At 36.9% G+C, this 22,369-nt stretch overlaps 1 protein-coding gene across 2 annotated transcripts in view; it reads left to right on the top strand.

The window, feature by feature from the left end:
* Positions 1 to 22,369, top strand: part of CFAP54 (cilia and flagella associated protein 54) — a 301,722-nt gene that overhangs the window by 104,286 nt on the left and 175,067 nt on the right. For both annotated transcript variants that reach the window (XM_073788328.1, XM_019952057.3), the window contains exons 26-30: positions 1,465 to 1,584; positions 9,799 to 9,927; positions 11,558 to 11,672; positions 13,620 to 13,709; positions 14,387 to 14,513. In XM_073788328.1, coding sequence (XP_073644429.1) covers positions 1,465 to 1,584; positions 9,799 to 9,927; positions 11,558 to 11,672; positions 13,620 to 13,709; positions 14,387 to 14,513 — 581 coding nt within the window. The remainder of the gene's footprint in view (positions 1 to 1,464; positions 1,585 to 9,798; positions 9,928 to 11,557; positions 11,673 to 13,619; positions 13,710 to 14,386; positions 14,514 to 22,369) is intronic.

Here is a 22,369-nt window from a genome sequence, read left to right as displayed (position 1 = left end):
TTCCCTGTATAAGCATGTTTATTGTGGCATTCTTTTTTTTTTTTCGGTTCACGGGCCTCACTGTTGTGGCCTCTCCCGTTGTGGAGCACAGGCTCTGGGTGCACAGGCTCAGCGGCCATGGCTCACAGGCCCAGCCGCCCCGCGGCACGCGGGATCCTCCCGGACCGGGGCACGAACCCGCGCCCCCTGCATTGGCAGGCGGACTCCCAACCACTGCGCCACCAGGGAAGCCCATGTGGCATTCTTGATGGTGGCAAAAAAGCTGGAGACAAAGAGGACATGCAGTAACAGGAGGATGGCCAGTACTGCCAGATTGTAAAACATCAACCTTAAAACTGTGCAACAGGAAGAATCTGGAAATGGCTGAATAAATTATGATTGGTTCACACTAAATAATGTTATGTAACCATTAGAAATGATGAATTAGAGGTATACCTGTAGACTTGGAGGGATTTTTCACAAGACATGCTTGAAGGGGAGATGCATAGTTCAGAAAGGTGTGTATAAATATCATTTTGTAAAATAACATTAACCCTCCATATGTATATATATACACACACACATTTATACACACACACACACACACACACACACACACACATGCATAATTACATGAGCCTAGAGAAGACTACAGAGCTGCTAGGTTGTTAACACGATCTGGGGATATGGTACGGTAGGGTGGGAGAGGGTGATGGTGGAGGGGAGGAATTAAAGCAGCATTAAAAGAAATTCATAAGTGTTCTGTAACAACAGTAATAATATTGTTAGAATGGTGGCTTGAAGCAATTAATATGCCCACAAAGGACCAACCTCCATATATTAATTTGTCTTTTGGGATAATCTGAATGATGAATAGATTGATACAGTCTCAGCTCTGCTTTTCTGATAGTAACATTGCTCAGAACTGTGAGGCAGGATTGAAAGCTCAACTTAATTGTCTAGCTCTGGATCAAATTCGGGATCACATAATATGAGGAGTAGTTAAGGAAGTAAGTGCCAATATTAATTGATTTCCTGGGATATGAGTGCTTGGTTTTAATTTTAAAGGAAACTATTATTTCAAGTACCCGTATCACTGTATATTTAATATGGTACATCTTTCTCCATGTGGTTTTTTGAAGTCCTCCTAAGCCTGAATGTGATCTTTAGTTTCTTGTATGCATGTAACATTCTGCCTATGTCTTCTATGACACTTGTCAAAATGAGCTTTGTTTTATTTATTTGTATATTTATTTTATCCTCTCCACTAGTTTTCAAGTTACTTTAGATGAAGGACCCATCTGAAAATTGAATTTATCAGTTTTATCTCCGGGTACACTTCTTTATGCATAATAAGCAATTTAACCATAATTATTAAAAACAATAAAATTTGATGGCTTAAAACCTTCATGATTTGAATAGAGCATTTTTTAATGAGTAAGGATGATAGTTTTCAACAAAAACCATTGTGCTTCTATATTTCAGATCTTGATAAAGTGTGTTGTGGTTTTGCAAGGCCTACCAAATATTCACTCAAAGAAACATATTGCGAGCTTTGAAAGTGTACAGCACATGATAGCTTGTTGTATCTTCTACATAACAAAGGTATTTATCTCATTCTTTGTCTAGTGTCATGAAAGTTAGGAGCCCTAATGGTTTAGCAAGTTAAGCTACTTGTAATCACAGTAATTAGAATACTTTGAAAAATAATACCCCCAAAGCATTTTAGATCAAAAGTAGCCTGAACAGGCTAGTTGGTAAAGTCTGGAAGGGCCTATCTTAGGCCAGGGAGAGGGAGGGGGCTGAAAGAGGACATTTTATGGGACCTCATTCATTTTAGAATCAAGAAAGAACAAGATACCAGGGGCAGAGAGGTGTAGGCTTATGTATCCTCACTGCTTGGCTCAAAGGCCAGCATTGTGTGTTTCTTCAAGGGCTTTGGTTGACTGAATCCAGTGAATCTCTTCAAAGAAGGGCCATATTTGCCTACCTATTTTATGTAGTCTTCCCAGAACCTTTCTGATTTGGCAGTGATCTGGAAGAATACTGCATGGATGGGCTGATATGATGGGACTTAAGTTTGCTTCTGTGGAGGTCTGGCAACAGAGAGGCCTCTACCCTCTACCTTAGCAAAAAGGTCATGGTTTGCTGGCAATTCAGGCTCCTGGCCTGACCTCAGGAGCAGAAGATCATATTCCTTCCGTCACTCACTGGTTTGCCGCTCTTGGAGAGACATCTATGACCTGATCTGTGTAGATGCTGAGGGAGCATAAGCCTTTAGCAGGAAGAAAAATAACAACTCACTTAAGGGAAGAGGCCAAACACTAGAATAATTGTATTATTTACCCTCACCATGTTGAAAAGGATCAGAGATGACTTAAGAAAAAGAAACCTGTCAAGCAATGCAATCAGAACAAATTTAAGTTTTTTCTTCCGGTTTTACTGAGATATAACTGGCATACAGCACTGTGTAAGTTTAAGGTGTACAACATAATGACTTGATTTACATACATCATGAAGTGATTACCACAATAAATTTAGTGAACATGCATCATCTCCTATAGATACAAAATTAAAGAAATAGAAAAAAATTTTTTTTCTTGTGATGAGAACTCTTAGGATTTACTCTTAACAGCTTTCATATACAACAAATTTAATTTTTGATTAAAAAATAGGTAAAGATTATGATTATGATACTTCTCGAGTCACATCTGGAAGCTCAAGAAATACCCGACAATGTAGAATAGAATTATCTAGAGATAAATTCACAAGACAGATCCAGAAGTTAGAACATGAAACAAAGGAGTCTGGAGGTAGAAAAGAAATAAGTAGAGAAGTAATCATCTTTCTGAGTCCCAGGCGGGATTAATGTAAGAATATATGTGTAGACACATGTTGGTGAAATTCCTGAAGTCCAAGGATAAGGATGAATCTTAAAGTTTTGAGACCCAAAGAACAGATTATTTATTTGCAATGGAAAGAGAATCAATTAGCTTCAGACTTTTTTAATCAGCAACACTAACAGTTAAATTCCTGGAGCAACATTTATAGAATCCTGAGGGAAGAAGACTAAGGCCCCAAAATTACTAACCAGGAAAAGATATCATTCATTTGTCAGGGCAAAATAAACATTTTCAGAAGTGCAGGCATTTAAAAAGTATTCTGTCCATGTACTTATCTGAGGACAACACTTGGGGAAATACTCTATCAAATGACAGTTGGTTCAGAACAGAAATCCCAAGATAGGGAAAGACAAAAAGGAGAGGAATAATGGGAGCATCGAATCTTGCAATATATGTATTATTAAAGTTAAATAGATAATAATGATGTGACTAGGACTTTGTAATATAAATGCTAAGTAGGGACTTTTGAAATATAAGAGTCATCCTTGAAAGAAAAACTTAACAGTAACCTAGAACTAAAGCTTCTATCCTGTTTGGGGTTGAGGGAGGCGTGAGCAGCTATAGATGCATGGTGCATGTGTGTTAAAAATACATATAGTATAAAACTACATGTTGTATAACATTTTTTTAAATTAATTAATTAATTAATTTTTGGCTACGTCGGGTCTTCGTTGCTGCGCGCGGGCTTTCTCTCGTTGTGGCGAGCAGGGGCTACTCTTCGTTGTGGTGTGTGGGCCTCTCATTGCAGTGGCTTCTCTTGTTGCAGAGCACGGGCTCTAGGCGCGTGAGCTTCAGTAGTTGTGGCACGTGGGCTCAGATAGTTGTGGTTCATGGGCTCTCAAGCTGCAGGCTCAGTAGTTGTGGCGCATGGGCTTAGTTGCTCCGCGGCATGTGGGATCTTCCTGAACCAGGGCTCGAACCCGTGTCCCCTGCATTTGCAGGCAGATTCTTAACCACTGTGCCACCAGGGAATTCCCCACATATTGTATAACATTATTATTTTCTTTTGATGGAATATATGTATTTAGAGATGACTCAGGAATATGTAGGCATGAGCTGATCTTTAAAGCACAGTAGGACTTCAAAATTGACAGGAAAGAAAAGCAAACAGAGGAATGACAGGGAGGAAAAAGGAACAGGAAAAAATGACAGGGACGAAAAATGGCTAATTCAGCGAAAGTAAGAAGAAGGAAAGTGAGATTGTACTTAAGATGGAAGGAATAAAACCAAGTACATTAATTACTTCCCTAAGCGTGAATGAACTCAGGAGACAGAAACTGTCAGATGGGCTGAAAAGGCAGATTCAAATGTGTATTATTTGAAGAAACACTTGTAAAGCAAGATAACAAGCAATTTGAAAAATAAATAGCCAAAGATATTGGGAAAATGCAAACAAAAATGAAGGAAGGGTGGCAATTTTCATATTTGAAAAAGCAGAATTCAGTGTCCAAAACATTAATCAGGACAAAGAGAGGCATTATGTAGTGTCCTTCCAATCGCTCCTGGATGGCACCTGACACTTTCTGGTCTTAGGGCAGTCTCACTGTCAAGTATTAAAGATGAAGTCTGAATTAAAACAAAACTTGAATTGTTTACAACAGCAAATTAAAGGAGAAAAACAATTAGGTTACATGAAAAATGCTACAAACGCGTTTGATAACACTCAGCAACTTTTCCTAATAAAACTTCTAAATAGGTTAGGAAGGGAAGGAAGTTATTGCATAATGATAAAGACATTTACCAAAAATTTTTAGCAAATATCATACTAAACGGCAAATTTTTGAAGCTGTTTCCTTAAAATCAGGCACAGGAGATACTGACTCTTAATAATGTGATTCATTATTTGTAGAGATCTGGTCTGATGAAATAGATAAGGTATGAAATAATTTTATAATATTAGAAAAGCATAATTTGTAATTGTAGAGGTCTCAAAACCCCATGAGAATCTAGTAAAAGATTACTAGAATTAAAAAGAATTTATAAAATGGTATAAGAATTTATAAGAAGTTAGAAAGTTATGTAAGACACTGATAAGTTGGGTTTTTTTTAATGTTTTTCTTATTGTTTTTATTTTTAATATGAGTAGTAGCCAGTTAGAAATGGACAGGGGAAAATATACCACTTATAATACACACTATTTTAAACTTAACAAAATGTTAAAGAACCTAAGTAAAAGAAATGTGAAATCTTACTGAAGGACACAAAATAAGATCTGCACATATGGCAGGCCACACCAAGTTCCTGAATAGGAAGGCTTACTGTCATAGCTATATAAATCTTTCCTAAAATAATATTTCCATGCATTGCAGTTTTAATCAGAATCCTAGTGAGCTTTCTTTGAAACTGATTAGTGTTACTTAGAAATTCTCAGTAGGTATTAAAATTTACCAAGGCCACTTCAATAAAAAATGGTCTTAATAGAGTAACGGGCAAATAGATCAGTGGAATAAAATAGAGACTCCAGGAAGAGCTGGCTCCGGGTCTACAGGAAGAACTTAATATAAGACAAAGGTGGCATTTATATTCATTGAGAAAATGATAATTTATCAATAAAAGGTGGTGATATAACCGACTCTTCATTTGAAAATAACGCCAGAGCCCTACCTCATACTGTAAACAAAATGAAGTCCAGATGGATTTGAGGATATTTGGATTGCCTTGAAATCGGGAGACCTTTCTCAACAGGCCACAAAATTCAAAAGATACACACACAAAAATAGATAAATAGATGACACGATCATTTAAAAATACTTTTTTTAATGATAAGACACTATAGACAAAGCTTAAAGGCATTTATTTTTAAAAAATACAACAGTTGCAGGATTATTAACATTGATTGCCTCAGGCAGTAATCAATGAGAAAATAGGAAATAATTTCACAGTTTGGGAAAAGAAGGATCAGATTTATTTTTAATTATGGAGGATATGATTAAATATTTCAGTCACCTTAAAAAGTGGAACAGTGAACAAGTACCAGAGGATGAATGGCCATCTAATGAGGTCAGAGAGAAGCCATTCAAGGGTTTCAAACCTGGGAATGACGTAATGAGATTTGCATTTTAGAAAAAAGAAATTATTCTGGTTGCACAACAGCTAATAATTAGAGGGGGATAAGATCCGAGGCAGGAAATGAGTTAGAAGGCGAGAGGTGATGAACTAAACTAGTGTGGAAAAAGTGAGAGATAGAATTGAAAGGATTCAAGAGTTATTTATGAGATAGAATTGAGTAGGGGGGGATCAAGGAGGGAGAGGGAAGAGTCCACAGTAATCCAGGATCTGGGCAGTTGGGTGAGTACAATGCAATTTGTTGAACCCTGGGTGGGAAAGGGGGAAAAGATAATGAGTTTTGAATATATTGAATTTGGGGGCATACAGGATATCCAGAGAGGTGGACATTATATAATTGGACCTATAGGCTTGAAGTTCAGGAGAGGCCAAATATATGTAAAGACAACGGAGTCATTAGTATACGGGCTCAACTGAAGCAACAGAGATAGATGGTATCACCCGGGGTCAATGTGTAGAGTAAGAAAAGAAGAGAATTGTCTTAAGAATCTCAAGGGTGTTGTTAGTCCACGGGTCTCATCCAGCTCCCACTAGGCAAGAGGAAGAATTGGAAAGGTGATTAGTCCAAAGGTGTTTTATTATTCCTAACCCCTCCCCAACCTTAAGAATCTTTCTGGTGCTATTAGTTCTGTCATTGTCACAAGGGGGTAACTGTTGAAAGCAGGGGTCCCACACAATCCAAAGGACCCCTTTCCGTTCCCACTGCTCAGTCACACACACACATCAATTAGTGTAATCCTGGGCTAAAAGGGCACCTTCCAAGGTTACTTTTCTTTAGAATATATTCATCTGCTTGGCCTCACCTCCCCCTTTCCCCCTGAACCCTTCCATCAGTGAGTATTTCCAGGACAGGGGTGTCATTTTCAAATAAGAAAATACCGGGTTACACTGTCTTTCCAGGGCACTGGGCAGCTGTTCACCTTACATTTAAATAACTAACCGTGGCTGCTGCAGTGTTTCTTCCAGAACAAAGACACTTTATTCCAAGGCAGCTCATTGCTTGTAACTTGCCAATAGCAACTTCTCCTGCTAAAAACCAACTAAACAGCCAACCAACCAGCCAACCAAAAAACCAGTCCTGCTTACACAGGCACTCCGTATATGACCGTTAATGGGAAGGAGTCAGGAGAGGGAAGGGATAAGGATGGAGGAGAGGAGAGGTGGCCCCTAGACCAGGGTCCCAGCAGCGTGATCCGGGCATGTGTGGGGTCAGCTTGGACAGGACATCTGTCTCTCCTCTCTCACAGGAGGAGGATGGTTATCCTTATGCATGGGTGTGTAGGTGGGTTTGGGGACAGCAGATATGCCAGTTCCCCTGCACTGCTCTCTGGAAAGGAAGCAAGGTCATTTGCAGAGAGTGGGGAGGTGGAGAGTGAGGGTGGGCTCCAGAGATGTGAGAAGATGTTTGTGTAACAGCCCCCGTGGGAGACGGGAGAGAGTGCTGACCTAGAATAAGCAGGGTTTCCACCCAGCGTTTGGGGCCGCGTGGAGGCTGAGATCCTCCACGAAATTCACATGCCTCCTCTCTCAGCTGCCTGTGGTTTTTCTCCCACAGCAGTTTGCGACTGGCTCTGTATTTCTTGACCGCCACCCGTGACTCCAGCCCCTTTCCCCCGCCTGAGGAATCATTTTGAGATCCTCTGGACATTATTGTAGAAATGACCCTGAATGTTCTGGACATTTTCTTTAAAGTATATTGAATTGGCCAAAAAAGTTCATTTGGGTTTTCTGTGAGGTGTTAACGCAAAACCCCAAAGAACTTTTTGGCCAACACGCTATATATTAATGTCAGGATTTGATGCTAGAGCTGGTTCTGTCCCAAATTGATACTCTGAGAATTGTCATTTCAGAAGTTTCCTCCAGCCTGACCAATAGACCCAGAAGCCTGACTACCCCTGAATCCCAGATTTGAGGCATTCGTTTGATAGAAACATATTTTTATAGAGATTTTCTCTTAGGACATGTAAAGCCCAATTAGTCAAACGGCCCTGTTTCTTTTCTCTGTTCTGTTTTAAAAATTGGTAATCTTTCCGGATGGTTCAATCTTTCTTCTTTAAGGAGCAGTATTTTTTTCTGAAAGCTGCCAGAATTCCAAATAAAGTACCACTTCTGAGACATGTCATCTTAAATATTTGATTATTTTCACATTGTTAAAAAATTTATTATGCCAAACATCTGGCACATTTAAAAAATTTCTATTCACCATTTGGTATGTTAAGTAGAATTAGTTCTCTGTTTTGCTTTTGTTTGGAAAAATTCATTCTCATTTAGTATTTTCCACTGGCATGTTAAAATTCATTCTCATTTAGTATTTTCCACTGGCATTGTTAAAAAATTTATTATGCCAAACATCTGGCACATTTAAAAAATTTCTATTCACCATTTGGTATGTTGAGTAGAATTGGTTCTCTGTTTTTCTTTTGTTTGGAAAAAATTCATTCTCATTTAAGTATTTTCCACTGGCATGTTAAAACAAGGAGAAAAGATTGCACAGTGCTGTATAAACCAAATATGTTGGAAAGCAAAGGTGAATGGGGAGCAAATGTTAGCTCACTTCTGTTTTCTAATAACAAAACTTGTTCCCTCTCTTATCAGTTTTACAATGAGATTGGACAGTTTTGCCTAGCATTCAAAGCCCTGCTTGACCTAACCCCACCTACCTTGGCAAAATTTGTTTCACTGTTTTCCTTTCCACATTCTGTCCCACAGTCAACATTAGTTTAACACCATTGCCCTGGTCCTACAGAAATATTTCCAGTTCTTAGCATTTGCATTAGGTAGGTCTTATGAGCTTCAAGCAGCCACTCACTGTTTTTCAGCCACCTTATATATTCTTTCCCTGCCTGGGAAGTAATAGTTGTTACTTATCTTATATACTAACCTATTCAGCTTAACAGAATACACCTACAGATAAATTCATACAAACTTATTTATACCCTGAGAGTATTGTCCTGGGGATTCACGGTGAATACATCCCTTTTATGGGCTCTTTCACTAGAGCAGGGTCTATGCAAATCAGATTGCTGGCCAGGGAAGCTTTCCTGGAGTTAGTGCTAGGGCCCAGGGTTTAACGACCAAGTAACGCTATATAAATCAGGTGGGAAAGCTGTTCTGGGAAAGGCCTCAGCTGTAGGAAGGCATGAAGTCCTGATACCATGGTGACTAGCAGGATTTATACTTGGCTTAATATTTTGTAAGCTTAAAGTGCAAGGAGATGAATAGTGGAAGATGACACTGGAGAGGTAGGTAAGGGCCAGGCTAGAGGAGGCCAGATAACAGTTCGTAACCAGGAGCGTGGAAGAGAGTGGCAGAGCGGGCCCCTTCTCCTGAGTCAGTGTGTGCTTCCCCTACGGCTCATGGAGAACCTGCCAAAACCAGCTGACCTCCAGCCTAGTTTACTGCCAGAATGTCATGTAAATCATTTACTGCTATAAATGCCCCCGAGACATCATGAGGTCAGTAATTGTGCCATTTCACAAAGAAGACAACTCAAGACAAGAAGTGGTGGTTATGTGACCTTTAAGAATGATTTTGTTTTAGCATGGATCTTTTAAGTGGAAATGTTTTTTCATAGTTAACTTAGTACCAAAAGAGGTATGGCTGTATGTCCCAGAGATATGGAGAATTCATTACTGATGAGATTCCTGGTTTTGTCTTTTATTTAAAATAGTGAAATCATGCAGTTTTAATTCTAGGGAAATATGATCTGGAGGTAAGCTTACAGTTTTCTTAACAGAAACAGGGGAGTTATATCCAAAACATGAGACTTTTGAATTTATGGAAGATGATACATGACTCTTGAAAATAGACTTGTTTCCAACAGAGAAAATTAATAAATATTTTAAATTAGATTCTGCGCTCATGGAAGGAATATGACCTGGCAGTAATGATTATAAATTATGGAAAAAAGATGTTGGACATCACATCAGGGTGCAAATCTCTGTTTGGTGTTACTGACCAAGAAGAAACGCCAGAGGAGGTAATTGTTCTTTGTGTTTCATCTTTAAAGGTATATTTAGCTGAATTTTCTAAGAGGTCATGTAGTATTAGTGAACATGTTAGAAAATTGATCAATTTTTAATTTGTTGTATTTACATAAAAGAAAGCGAACATGTGAAGAGCTTTTTTTCCTTTTAATTATTATCAAGAAAATGAAAAGGTATCCGTGCTAGAATACTTAATAGCCCCCGTCACACGTACTGATGATCAGTTAGGTGTTGATAGAAAGCTTCCTACACCCAGTTGGGCATTGGACTGAAAGCCCTCTACAGTCTCTCCCAGACTGAAGATTTTTATTATTCTGAGTGGGTCACTGAATGCAGTAAATACACGTCAGAGCTTTTCACTCTGTTCAAAGTAGATTTCCTAAACTCCCTGTGACACCTCAGTTGTCTCCTTTATGAGGCTGGTAATGTTAGAGACAACTTTTTAATATCTGCCTCCCAAGCATGGGTCTTACTAGAATCTTATTTTATTGCCTTTTCTTGAAACTATGTGGTTAAATGATTTTGTAGATCAAATTTTGAAGTACTGCTTAGTTTATCAGGTTTCTGAGGAGCATCAGGAGCTACAGTACTTGACGCCCCTTCTGTGACTGGGGCCAGGGTAGAAACTGTTACCCCCAAGCCTGTTTCAGTTGGAGTAGCTCCATTTCTCTCTCTATTATATGCTGCAAAAGCTTAAAAAAACCCCACTGGATGAATATTTTTAGCCATACTACATTTGTTGGGGGGAGGGTTGTCTAGAGAAGGTTTTGATTTAAGCTGAAAGCAACTTGAGCGGTTTTTTCACCAAGTGTTGTCCACTCAAGAGTCCGTCAGCCAGACCCTTTATGTCACCCAGGCCTTGACTCAGGGCTCTGTCCCTTCACATCATGGTAGGACAGGACCCCTTGCCCCTTTCCTTGGAGCCTCTAGTCCAGCAGAGGGTTGTGATACTTCTTTCAGACTAAGACTGTAGGGACTGAGAACCTAATACCTACTTTATGGGAGTCAGAAGTCATTATAACCATTCAGGGTCCCTTTAAGCCTAAAAGAGCTTGGGAGGTCTATTTTTTTTGGAGAAGAGGAGACATTAACCAGTCCATTCTCAGGCTCAGACAGATGAAAGCATGGTGGGGAGCCTGAGCTCATACCCGCCAACTCTTAGTCCACTAATTGCTGATCCTGTTATGTGCAATGAAAGGCAAAGCAGCAAAAGCAATTAGCTTCCTTGTAAAGAAGCTCCCTCTGGGAAAAAGAAAGGAAAAAGGGATACATTTCTGAGAGCATTTTCTTTTGAGGATTTTTAGAGATATACCCTCAACTGCTCTCAGAATGTTGTGTGTATTGGGGGGAGCTGTTTAGGGGAGCAGAAGTTACTAGGAAAAAGGGAGAGGGAAGAGAAGAAATATTTTGGTTAACATCCATAAAACACTTAGTACTGTGTCTGGCATTTAGTTAGGCTACAATGGCTTATTATTAATTATTAGTTAATTATTAATACATTTTACCATGTAGATTCATAGTTTGGTCTACCAAGTATGAAACATAATTTAAAGAATATTATTTGAAAATGACAATTCTTGAAACATGTTGAAGTACGTTCTGACATTTAACCAATGTTTCTAGGGTTCTTCCAAGAAGTCTTCCAAGACTAAGAAGCCACAACAGATATTATTACCTGAAAAAATAAATGAACATCTGGGTTTATTGGAGACACACCTACTCAAACTGACAAAGCAATGTAGTGTTTTTTTTTCTTTCTGTATAATTCTGTTTAGCATTTTGCCGTTTAAAATAGAAAATATTCTGTTAAAAGGATTAGGATGAGATTAGCATTTGGTAAACCCTTTAAGGTTTATGCAGTGCTTTTACACTGTGTCATTAATCCTAACAATACGTTGTTAATAAGGGATTGCTAACCACTTTTTACAGATGTGGCTCATAAAGATTAAGTGATTTATTTAGCATTACATAGCTGACTTGGATTTGAGCCTAAATCTTCTCATCCTAAAGCAGGGTTTCTCAGCTTCAACACTATTGCCAATTTTGGCCAGATAATACTTTGCTGTGGGGGACTGTCCTAGGCATTGTGCATGTGGAGTGACATCCCTGGCCTTTGTCCAGAGATGCATAGCACACCATTCTCCCTGCATTCTCCCCAGCTGTGACAACCAACTGTGAGGCAAATGTTGGCAAATATATTGTGGAAGGGGGACACAAAACTGAGAATCACTGCTCTAAAGACAAGAATGTAACTGAGAAATAAAGTGATGGCATGACGGGTGTTATGTACGAGTGATTTGAACCATGGTTTACTCAAGTGAGATGGACTCAAGTGAGTCATTGTGCTGTATAGTAATTTAATAATAGACCAAAATGTTAACACAGTGATTGGAGTTTGAGAGATTGCAGTTTGGAAATCTGATTATGATATTAATTTAGTTTCTGGTGATGACAACTATTATTACATTTTTAAGAAGCAGGACTTCAAACCTTCTAGAAGAACAAAAGAGTACCTACATTTATCTCATTAGGAGGCTCCACTTTCGGCCCCTTGGTCTGTTGGGAAGTAACTAAACTTGTAGAGTTCTGTGACCCCACCTCACCTCTCTACTTTGTGCCTCAGTGATATCTGGGTGGTCTTACTGTTTCAGAATTCCCTGACTTGGATCTCTCATTTTATTTCAGTACACTCCATGTCTGTTTCAAGCTGAATTTATGAAATGAACCCAGTGCTGTGTTATTCACATAACCAGTAAACCTAGTTTGGGGAAAGCTGTAATTGTCTGGGTACATATAAAAATATATAATTTCATAAAATGTAAAGTGTTCTGGAAATGTGAATTACTTATTTTCATATTATCAACACCCCCAAACACATTTTAACATTTTACTAAGAAGCACAATATAATGTTACTAGCTAAACAGTAGATTCAGTAACAAAACAATAATAAAAATAATAGTTTTGTACAGTGCTTTCTGTGTGCGAGGAACTATTTTAAGTGTTTCATGCATATGAAAACTTACATAACCCTTATATAACAACCATATGAAATAGGTACTGTTATTATCCCCATTTTAAAGGTAAGGAAATTGAGGCACAGAGAAGGTGAGTAACTTCCCAAGTTCTCATAACTAAAAAGTGTCAGACTTAGGGACTTCCTTGGAGGTCCAATGGTTAAGACTCCATGCTCCCAGTGGATTTGATCCCTGGTGGGGGAACTAAGATCCCGCATCCTGCATGCCGTGCGGCCTAAAAAAGAAAGTGTCAGACTTAGAATCTGAACCCAGGCATCCTGGCTCTAGGGGCTGTCCTGTTCATTATTCTATACTTTACTGTCTTTTAAAGATTTTTTATAAAAATGGAGTTCATATAATTGGTAGGTTTCTGAACCTGATATTTGTTGATACACAATAGCTGTTGAATAAGAAAGACTCATGCCTTGGAAACTCTTCCCCTATTTGGTGGTAGACTGCTTGGCCTTTAGGGGAGAAAAAAAAATGAAAGGAAAATAATTAAGGTTATTGGATTTTTTAATCTCCAAAATATGATATAATTGATATTTTAAGGCACATAATTTAGAATGTATACTTGGGTATTTTCCTGTTTTTCATCCCCAGCAAAGAATTTTCATTTTTGCTTATTGATGTTAAACAGAACCAACAACTTAATTCCTTTTAACCTTAGATGTTACAACTGAACTCTCAGGAGCAGAGGATCCCATATTTCTTTACCCTATAGTTTTAAATTGGTCGGTCAAAGGTGCTGTGGAAGAAGGTAGGTGACCTAAACGTACATATGTTGTTCACTCACCTTACTTTTGAATATCTTTTATTCTGTGGATTCTGTTGTTTTTTACTTAAAGGTTTCACTTGTTCTAGGCAGAATATTTCAGGTTCTTACCCATTCAGAATAAGGCAGGCTCTCGATTGCCGAGTAATGAAAGAGACCAAAATAGGTACCTGATTTAAAGTCTGGAAAGATGGAACCTTGATGGTGGCTTGTTTTGGCAGTAAATGGTGTTATTATGAAGCTTACAAAAACTAGGGAATTGAAAAATGTGTTAGTGATCTTTAAGCTTAGCTATGAAGAAATAGCAGCATTATTGCTTATCTCAGAGTGAAATATAATAAAAATTAGGATAACTAGTTATTCTGGCAACTATCAGCAATTTTTTTCCCACCTAGTCATATGTTAGAGGTAACTTTTAGGAAATCTTACAACACCAAGCTGTTTGAAAAATAAATGAAATTTAGACCGTAAAGGAATATTTGATTTTAGAAAACCAATAGTTTCACTACATTTACTCCTATACATTTTTTAAAAGTGAGAAATCTAAAAAGTAGGTTAATAAACTCATCTGTTACAACAAAATGACTGATAGCAATAGTAACCTTTCAATGACAATGACCAAGTGTATTGGAGATTATATATGAACCTTCGTGTTTTCGCAGTTATGAAATTTAAACAGAGACCTAGATTCCTGGAATTCTTTACACAAGTTATGCAAAAATGTATGAATGATGAAAACTTTCAACTTATGGTGGAGATAACAAATCCTGTCTGTGACTTCTTGCAAAGGTATTTGTAATATCTGTTTTATTAGCATTAACAACTTTAAAAAATGAGTAAAATTGTTCCTTAAAGATATATAAAGTGGACGCAAAAGAGAGTGGGGTACATGCAGTTAAAACAGCCATCTGGGAGGTAGTGAGTATTTATGTCTGTGTAAATAAATAAATAAAAATATTCGTACAGCTGAACTAAGGAATAATAGAGCATGTTTATATTTATAGCAGGAAATAAATTAGGCCTTTTGCTATTGAGTCAGTTTGGATGATAGCATCTCTAGGCTATCAGCATCTCTCGCACAGACTTTTGGGTCCACTTATTTATTTATCTAATTAATTTTTCATCCAGTTTTATTGAGGTATAACGGACATATAACACTGTATAAGTTTTAAGGTGTACAGCATAATGATTTGATTTACATATATCACGAAATGATTACCACAGTGGGCTTAGTGAACATTTATCGTCTCATATAAATGCAACATTAAAGAAGTGGAAAAAATTTTTTTCTTCCTTATGATGAGAATTCTTAAGATTTACTCTTAACAAGCTTTATTTATAACATACAGCAGTGTTAATTATCTTTATCTTGTTGTACATTACATCCCTAGTTCTTATTTATCTTATAACTGGAAGTTTGTGCCTTTTGATTATTTTCAGTAATTCCCTCTCCCCCCACCCCCTCCCTTTGATGTAGTCCCATTTGTTTACTTTTGCTTTTGTTTCCCTTGCCTGAGGAGACATATCCAAAAAAAACTGCTAAGACCAATGTCAGAGAGTATACTGCCTATGTTTTCTTCTAGAAGTTTTATGGTTTCAGGTCTTACATTTAAGTCGTTAATCCATTTTGAGCTTATTTTTGTATGTAGTGTGGTTTTTTTTTTTTTTAACATCTTTATTGGGGTATAATTGCTTTACAATGGTGTGTTAGTTTCTGCTTTATAACAAAGTGGATCAGTTATACATATACATATGTTCCCATTGTAGTGTGGTTTTGAGGTCCAGTTTCTAATTCTCTACAGTAGCAAGCAGAGCCATTCTTTGCAGTTCCCATATATGTGTGTGAACGGGGAGTTCCTTAAAAATAGAAGTAGTAAAACTTAAAGTTAACCCTCTTATTCTCTAAGCCTGAATGGCTCTCTCTGCCCACAAAGAAAATTGTTGTGTTCTGTGCCAGTTATGAGAGATGCCAAGTGAATCCAGCTTTTCTTCCAATAATTGGGTTTTAATTTCAACACTGGACATAGGTCTGTCTATCTCATTCTAGGAAAAGAAAACATCAATGACACAAGATCTATTTTAAAAATGACGGCAGAAGAGAAACATTCTCATAAAAACCTACGGGAAAATATTCTTCCTAAAATAGGCACTACATTTATTAGAACAAAAACTTGGAATATATGTGCTTCATGTTTTCAAAAGATGAAATTGCTTCTACTAAGCAGGCCATGGTAATGAGAGAACTGGCCAGAATTAGAAAGTCCCAGAAAATTAAATAAACCATAGCTAAAATGAGATGTTTGGAATCTGTAAATAATATTCTTGATACCAAAGAAAATCAGAATGCACTTTCAGTGAGCAGTAAAATTTGGAGGACTGACCGTGGAGGTCCAATGGAAGAATAATAGATATTCTGAAAGAGGAAAACAGAATAAGTGGTTTAGACCAGTGGTATAATAAAATATGTGAGTTTGGAGATTGAGCAGTATAACTGAGTTCAAGCCAAAGGTAATGATTTCAGTTTTTAAGGCTGAGCAGATGTTTTAGGATGTTCTTCTCCAAGTCAAGGAATATAGGGGAGGGGCAGATGCAACACCTTGATTTCTACTTTGATAGCAATATCTATTTTCTTTTTATGTTTGTATGCATGACATATCTTTGCACAAAGAAAAAAATTTTTTATACTTCAACAGACAAATATGCAGCAGTATTTTCTTCCAATTTTATAGTTTCATGGTTTAGATTTAATATTTTAATCCATATGGAATTTCTTTTGGTGTAGGGTTTAGATTAAAAATCAGGGGTTTTTCCGGTAAAAATTTTAATCAACTGTCTTGGTAACATTTAAAGAGTAATCTCTTTGTTACTTATTATTATTTTTTTTTGCGGTACACGGGCCTCTCACTGTTGTGGCCTTTCCCGTTGCGGAGCACAGGCTCCAGACACGCAGGCTCAGCGGCCATGGCTCACGGGTACAGCCGCTCCGCGGCATGTGGGATCTTCCCGGACTGGGGCACGAACCCGTGTCCCCTGCATCGGCAGGCGGACTCTCAACCACTGTGCCACCAGGGAAGCCCACGTTACTTATTTTTAATGCTACCTTTTCACATTGGTGATTCTACTAATAATGCTTATAAATCACAATGAAGATATTTCATGAATTTTCATGTTCTATATAAAAAAAATCAAAATATATGGGAATAACTGCTAAAAAGACAAAGCTAATTTGATAGAAACATAGTAATATTAAGAGTTTAATGTACTACTTTAAAAAGAAAGAAATAAAAAGGACACAGAAAATGTACATAATATAACTAATAAGATTAATTTAATATAAATAGCCAATTGAGACTAAATACCCTTTAAAGCACGTATTTAATTTAAAAGTGTAATATTTAAGCTGCAAAATAAAACTCAATATATCACCTAGACTAAAATTTGTAAGGACCACATTCTCTTACAGTACAATAAAACTGAAATTTTATAACAAAATAAATTGCTGGCATATATAATTATATAATTTTATAACAATAAATTACTGCCATATATAATTGTATATAATTATAGTATATAAAAAAGAAATTTAAAACTATAGAGCGTTTTGAAAATCATGCTAATGAGAAGCCCACATATCAAATGTACTCAAAGCAGCAGTTAAAGACAAATTTTAGCTTTAGAAGCTCCTGTTACTTACTAAATGAGAAAAATAAAATCAAATGAACTTTGATTGGGCTTGAGAAATTGGAAAAATAACAAAATAAATCTAAGAAAGCAGAAAGAAGAAATAAATAAAAGTTGGAATTAATTTTAAGTTGGTTTTAAAATAGTCCAATTGGCTAGGGTTAGTTCTTTGAATATATGAATAAATGAGGTAATTTTCTGGCCAGCAAAATAAGAAAAAGTGAAATGTAAGTAGTCCAAAGAGAAAATAGTCATAAATTTGGAAGTTGTTAAATATTAGATAACAGTATATGTAGTTTAATATGAATAAATTTGAAAATCTAATCTGAAGTCATGATTATCTGGAAAATTTTAAATTATAAGAATTTATTGAAGCAGTAAAAAAATTTGGAAAGCTCAAAAACTTTTTAAGCCTAGTTCCTTCATAGGAACAAATAATTTTGTTTTACATAAAGCTACTTCAGAGCATGGTTATAGTTTCCTAGTAAATTTATCACAGCAGGCTCTGATAACAGTTTTGTAAAAAGAGAATAAAAAAAATAGAAAATTAGAGATCAACTTTATTTAGAAGTATATAGAATAAAAATAAAACACTAGCTTATAAATTTAGCAGTGAGAATATAGATTTTGTTCTCAATATAAATATAGTAGGAAATCTAAATATAATTATCATTAGTAGTCCAAGGAGTCTTTTATAGGTGCTAAAAAGTCATGTGGTGATGTTCAGCAGCAATTTCTGGCAAATTAGGATTAAAAGATTTTCTGTTAAAATATGCAGTACAACAAAGAAACCTGTTGTTCCTTCTATCATTTAAAATTGTTCTGAAAGTTCTTGGCAGCACATTAAAATAAGAAATAGAAATTAGGATTAGAATTTATGTGATTATCACATAATACATAAATGTTTATCTCAAAAATGTTTATCAAGTGAAATCCACAGTGAAGTACTCTGAAAATAGAGAGGAAAGATTGATATCTGCAAATAATTATTATTTTTTTAACTTAAGTTAATTAACTGAAAACTATCAGAGTTAATAATAGAATTCCATAGGATGGGTAGATGCAAAATCAACGCTTTGCTGTATTAACTAGAAAATATAATGGAAAAATGATCCCATTTCTGTGAACTACAGGATTAAGTTTATCAGGAATTGTGAGGGGATTTAGGCTAATATAAAGAAGACCAAACATCTTTACTAAGAGGTATGAAAAAAAATGACTTGAATAAATGGAGAGACATAGTACATTACTTGATAAGCAGATGGAATATTGTGAAGATTTCTGTTATTCTCAAATTAATTTGTTGGTTTAATGCAATTCCAGTCAGATTAGTTTGTATGGAATGGGCTAGAGTAATGAAAAATATTTTAAAAATAAAAAAGCATGAATGAGAGCCTTGTGCTGTCAGATAAAGAATAACAGATTTGTGTTTGTGAAATAATAGGCAGACAGTCATTGGAACTCAATGTTTTGGGTCAGAAGCAGGCAGTGATATAGGTAATCAAAACAATAAGTCATGAAATCAAAGATCAATAATGATGATTACATAAAAATTTAGAAGTACTGTTTTTCATAATACACCATAAACAAAATAAAAAGCAGTCGGAACTAGGAGGAAGCAGTCTATGAAGAGGTTGAGGAGTGGAGGAGTTTATTCAGTGGATGAGAGTTCTGCAGAGCATGGAGGAGAATGCTGAGAGGGCTGGGAAGATGGTGGCCCAAGTGTACACCCATGACCTCCTCTCCTTCCCACCTGTTTCTGGAATAGCAGCAATAAAAGCATTCTGGTGGGGTGGGAGAGAGAGGAGGTAGAGAAGAGACAAGCTGGTTGGAAAACAGCAGGCAACTAAGTTGTGTCAGGATGCAATTAGCAGAGCAGAGGATAGATTCCCAAGTCCCCGGTGATCAGTGGTCCAAGCTTTGTAGTTCAGGCAGACAAAACATTTGCCAAAATGAATGCCAACTAACTGAGAGACTCTTGGAATTGCTGCAGCTTGGCTGGAGTCCCAACCAAGCACAGGATCCAGGATCATCTTTATCAAAATCGAAGTGAGAGGCTGACCACTACTGGGACCAAAATGAGTTTGGGACCCCAGCCCCTGGAACTAGCTACCAGATTCACCTGGTCATTTCCTTCACCTTGTGTTAATATGACTTTACATTTTATTTAATTTAAGCTTTTGGATCCCATTTATCATGTTATAGCAGGGTGGTGTTGTACCTAGCAAGTACTTACCAGAGGAAATATAGATTTTAGGAAATATATAAATTTCAAGGAAAATAGGTAGTAAGTACCAATAGAAGGAGGGATAATAAGCGACCTTACAGTATTCGGAGAAGGGGACAGGTTACCACAGAGGTCGATGGCAGATTAAAAAAAACAAGGTTGAGAATCCTTACAGGTGACTGGGGGGAAGGGAGAACATTTAGTACTGTCCGCCCTTGGCATCCACTCTGCATCCAGGCATTCAGCCAACCATGGATCGGAAATATTCGAAAAAAAAGTTCCAAAAAGTAAAACTTGAATTTGCTGCACTCCCATCAACTATGTACATAGCATTTACATTGTATTTACAACTATTTATATAGAATTTACATTGTATTTAATTTATTTATTCCAAAGAAATTCAGGCTAAATGCTTTCATGATTAAAAGGTATCATTCTTTTTTTAAAATATCTTTATTGGAGTATAATTTCTTTACAATGTTGTGTTAGTTTCTGCTGTATAACAAACTGAATCAGCTATATGTATGCATATATCCCCATATACCCTCCCTCTTGCATCTCCCTCCCACCCTCCTTATCTTATCCCTCTAGGTGGTCACAGAGCAGGGAGCTGATCTCCCTGTGCTATGCGCTGCTTCCCATCAGCTATCTCTTTTACATTTGGTAGTGTATATATGTCCATGCCACTCTCTCACTTCATCCCAGCTTACCCTTCCTCCTCCCCGTGTCCTCAAGTCCATTCTCTATGTCTGCATCTTTATTCCTGTCCTCCACTTAGGTTCTTCAGAACCTTTTTTTTTTAATTTTAGATTTCATATATATGTATTAGCATACAGTGTTTGTTTTTCTCTTTCTGATTTACTTCACTCTGTATGAGAGACTCAAGATCCATCCACCTCACTACAAATAACTTCGTTTCTTTTTATGGCTGAGTAATACCCATTGTATATATGTGCCACATCTTCTTTAGCCATTCATCTGTCGATGGACACTTAGGTTGCTTCCATGTCCTGGCTGTTCTAAATAGTGCTGCAGTGAACACTGTGGTACATGATTCTTTTTGAATTATGTTTTTCTCAGGGTATATGCCCGGTAGTGGGATTGCTGGGTCATACGGTAGTTCTATTTTTAGATTTTTAAGGAACCTCCATACTGTTCTCCGTAGTAGCTGTAACAATTTACATTCCTACCAACAGTGCAAGAGGGTTCCCTTTTCTCCACACCCTCTCCAGCATTTATCGTTTGTAGATTTATTGATGATGGCCAATCTGACCAGTGTGAGATGATACCTCATTGTAGTTTTGATTTGCATTTCTCTAATGATTAGTGATGTTGAGTATCCTTTCATGTGTTTGTTAGCAATCTGTATATCTTCTTTAGAGAAACGTCTGTTTAGGTCTTTTGCCCATTTTTGGATTGGGTTTTTGTTTTTTTTGATATTGAGCTGCATGGGCTGCTTGTATATTCTGGAGATTAATCCTTTGTCAGTTACTTCATTGGCAAATGTTTTCTCCCATTTGGAAGGTTATCTTTTCACCTTGTTTATGGTTTCCTTTGATGTGCAAAAGCTTTTAAGTTTCATTAGGTCCCATTTGTTTATTACTGTTTCTATTTCCATTTCTCTAGGAGGTGGGTCAAAAAGGATCTTGCTGTGATGTATGTCATAGAGTGTTCTGCCTATGTTTTCCTCTAAGAGTTTTATAGTGTCTGGCCTTACATTTAGGTCTTTAATCCATTTTGAGTTTATTTTTGTGTATGGAGTTAGGGAGTGTTCTAATTTCATTCTTTTACATGTAGCTGTCCAGTTTTCCCAGCACCACTTATTGAAGAGGCTGTCTTTTCTCTCTTGTATATTCTTGCCTCCTTTATCAAAGATAAGGTGACCATATGTGCATGGGTTTATCTCTGGGCTTTCTATCCTGTTCCATTGATCTATATTTCTCTTTCTGTGCCAGTACCATACTGTCTTGATTACGGTAGCTTTGAAGTATAGTCTGAAGTCCAGGAGCCTGATTCCTCCAGCTCTGTTTTTCTTTCTCAAGATTGCTTTGGCTGTTCGGGGTCTTTTGTGTTTCCATACAAATTGTGAAATTTTTTGTTCTAATTCTGTGAAAAATGCCATTGGTAGTTTGATAGGGATGGCCCTGAATCTGTAGATTGCTTTGGGTAGTATAGTCATTTTCACAACATTGATTCTTCCAATCCAAGAACATGTATCATCTGTTTGTATCATCTTTAATTTCTTTAATCAGTGTCTTAACAGTTTTCTGCATACAGGTCTTTTGTCTCCTTAGGTAGGTTTATTCCTAGATACTTTATTCTTTTTGTTGCAATGGTAAATGGGAGAGTTTCCTTAATTTCCCTTTCAGATTTTTCATCATTAGTGTATAGGAGTGCCAGAGATTTCTGTGCATTAATTTTGTATCCTGCTACTTTACCAAATTCATTGATTAGCTCTAGTAGTTTTCTGGTAGCATCTTTAGGATTCCCTATGTGTAGTGTCATGTAATCTGCAAACAGTGACAGCTTTACTTCATCTTTTCCAATTTGGATTCCTTTTATTTCTTTTTCTTCTGTGACTGCTGTGGCTAAAACTTCCAAAACTATGTTTAATAATAGTGGTGAGAGTGGGCAATCTTGTCTTGTTCCTGATCTTAGTGGAAATGGTTTCAGTTTTTCACCATTGAGAATGATATTGGCTGTGGGTTTGTCATACATGGCCTTATTATGTTGAGGT

This window comes from Tursiops truncatus, chromosome 11, assembly GCF_011762595.2.
Source record: "Tursiops truncatus isolate mTurTru1 chromosome 11, mTurTru1.mat.Y, whole genome shotgun sequence".
Taxonomy (NCBI): Eukaryota; Metazoa; Chordata; class Mammalia; order Artiodactyla; family Delphinidae; genus Tursiops; species Tursiops truncatus.
The sequence above is the reverse complement of the archived record's forward strand: the minus strand, read 5'-3'. Positions and strand labels throughout refer to the sequence as shown.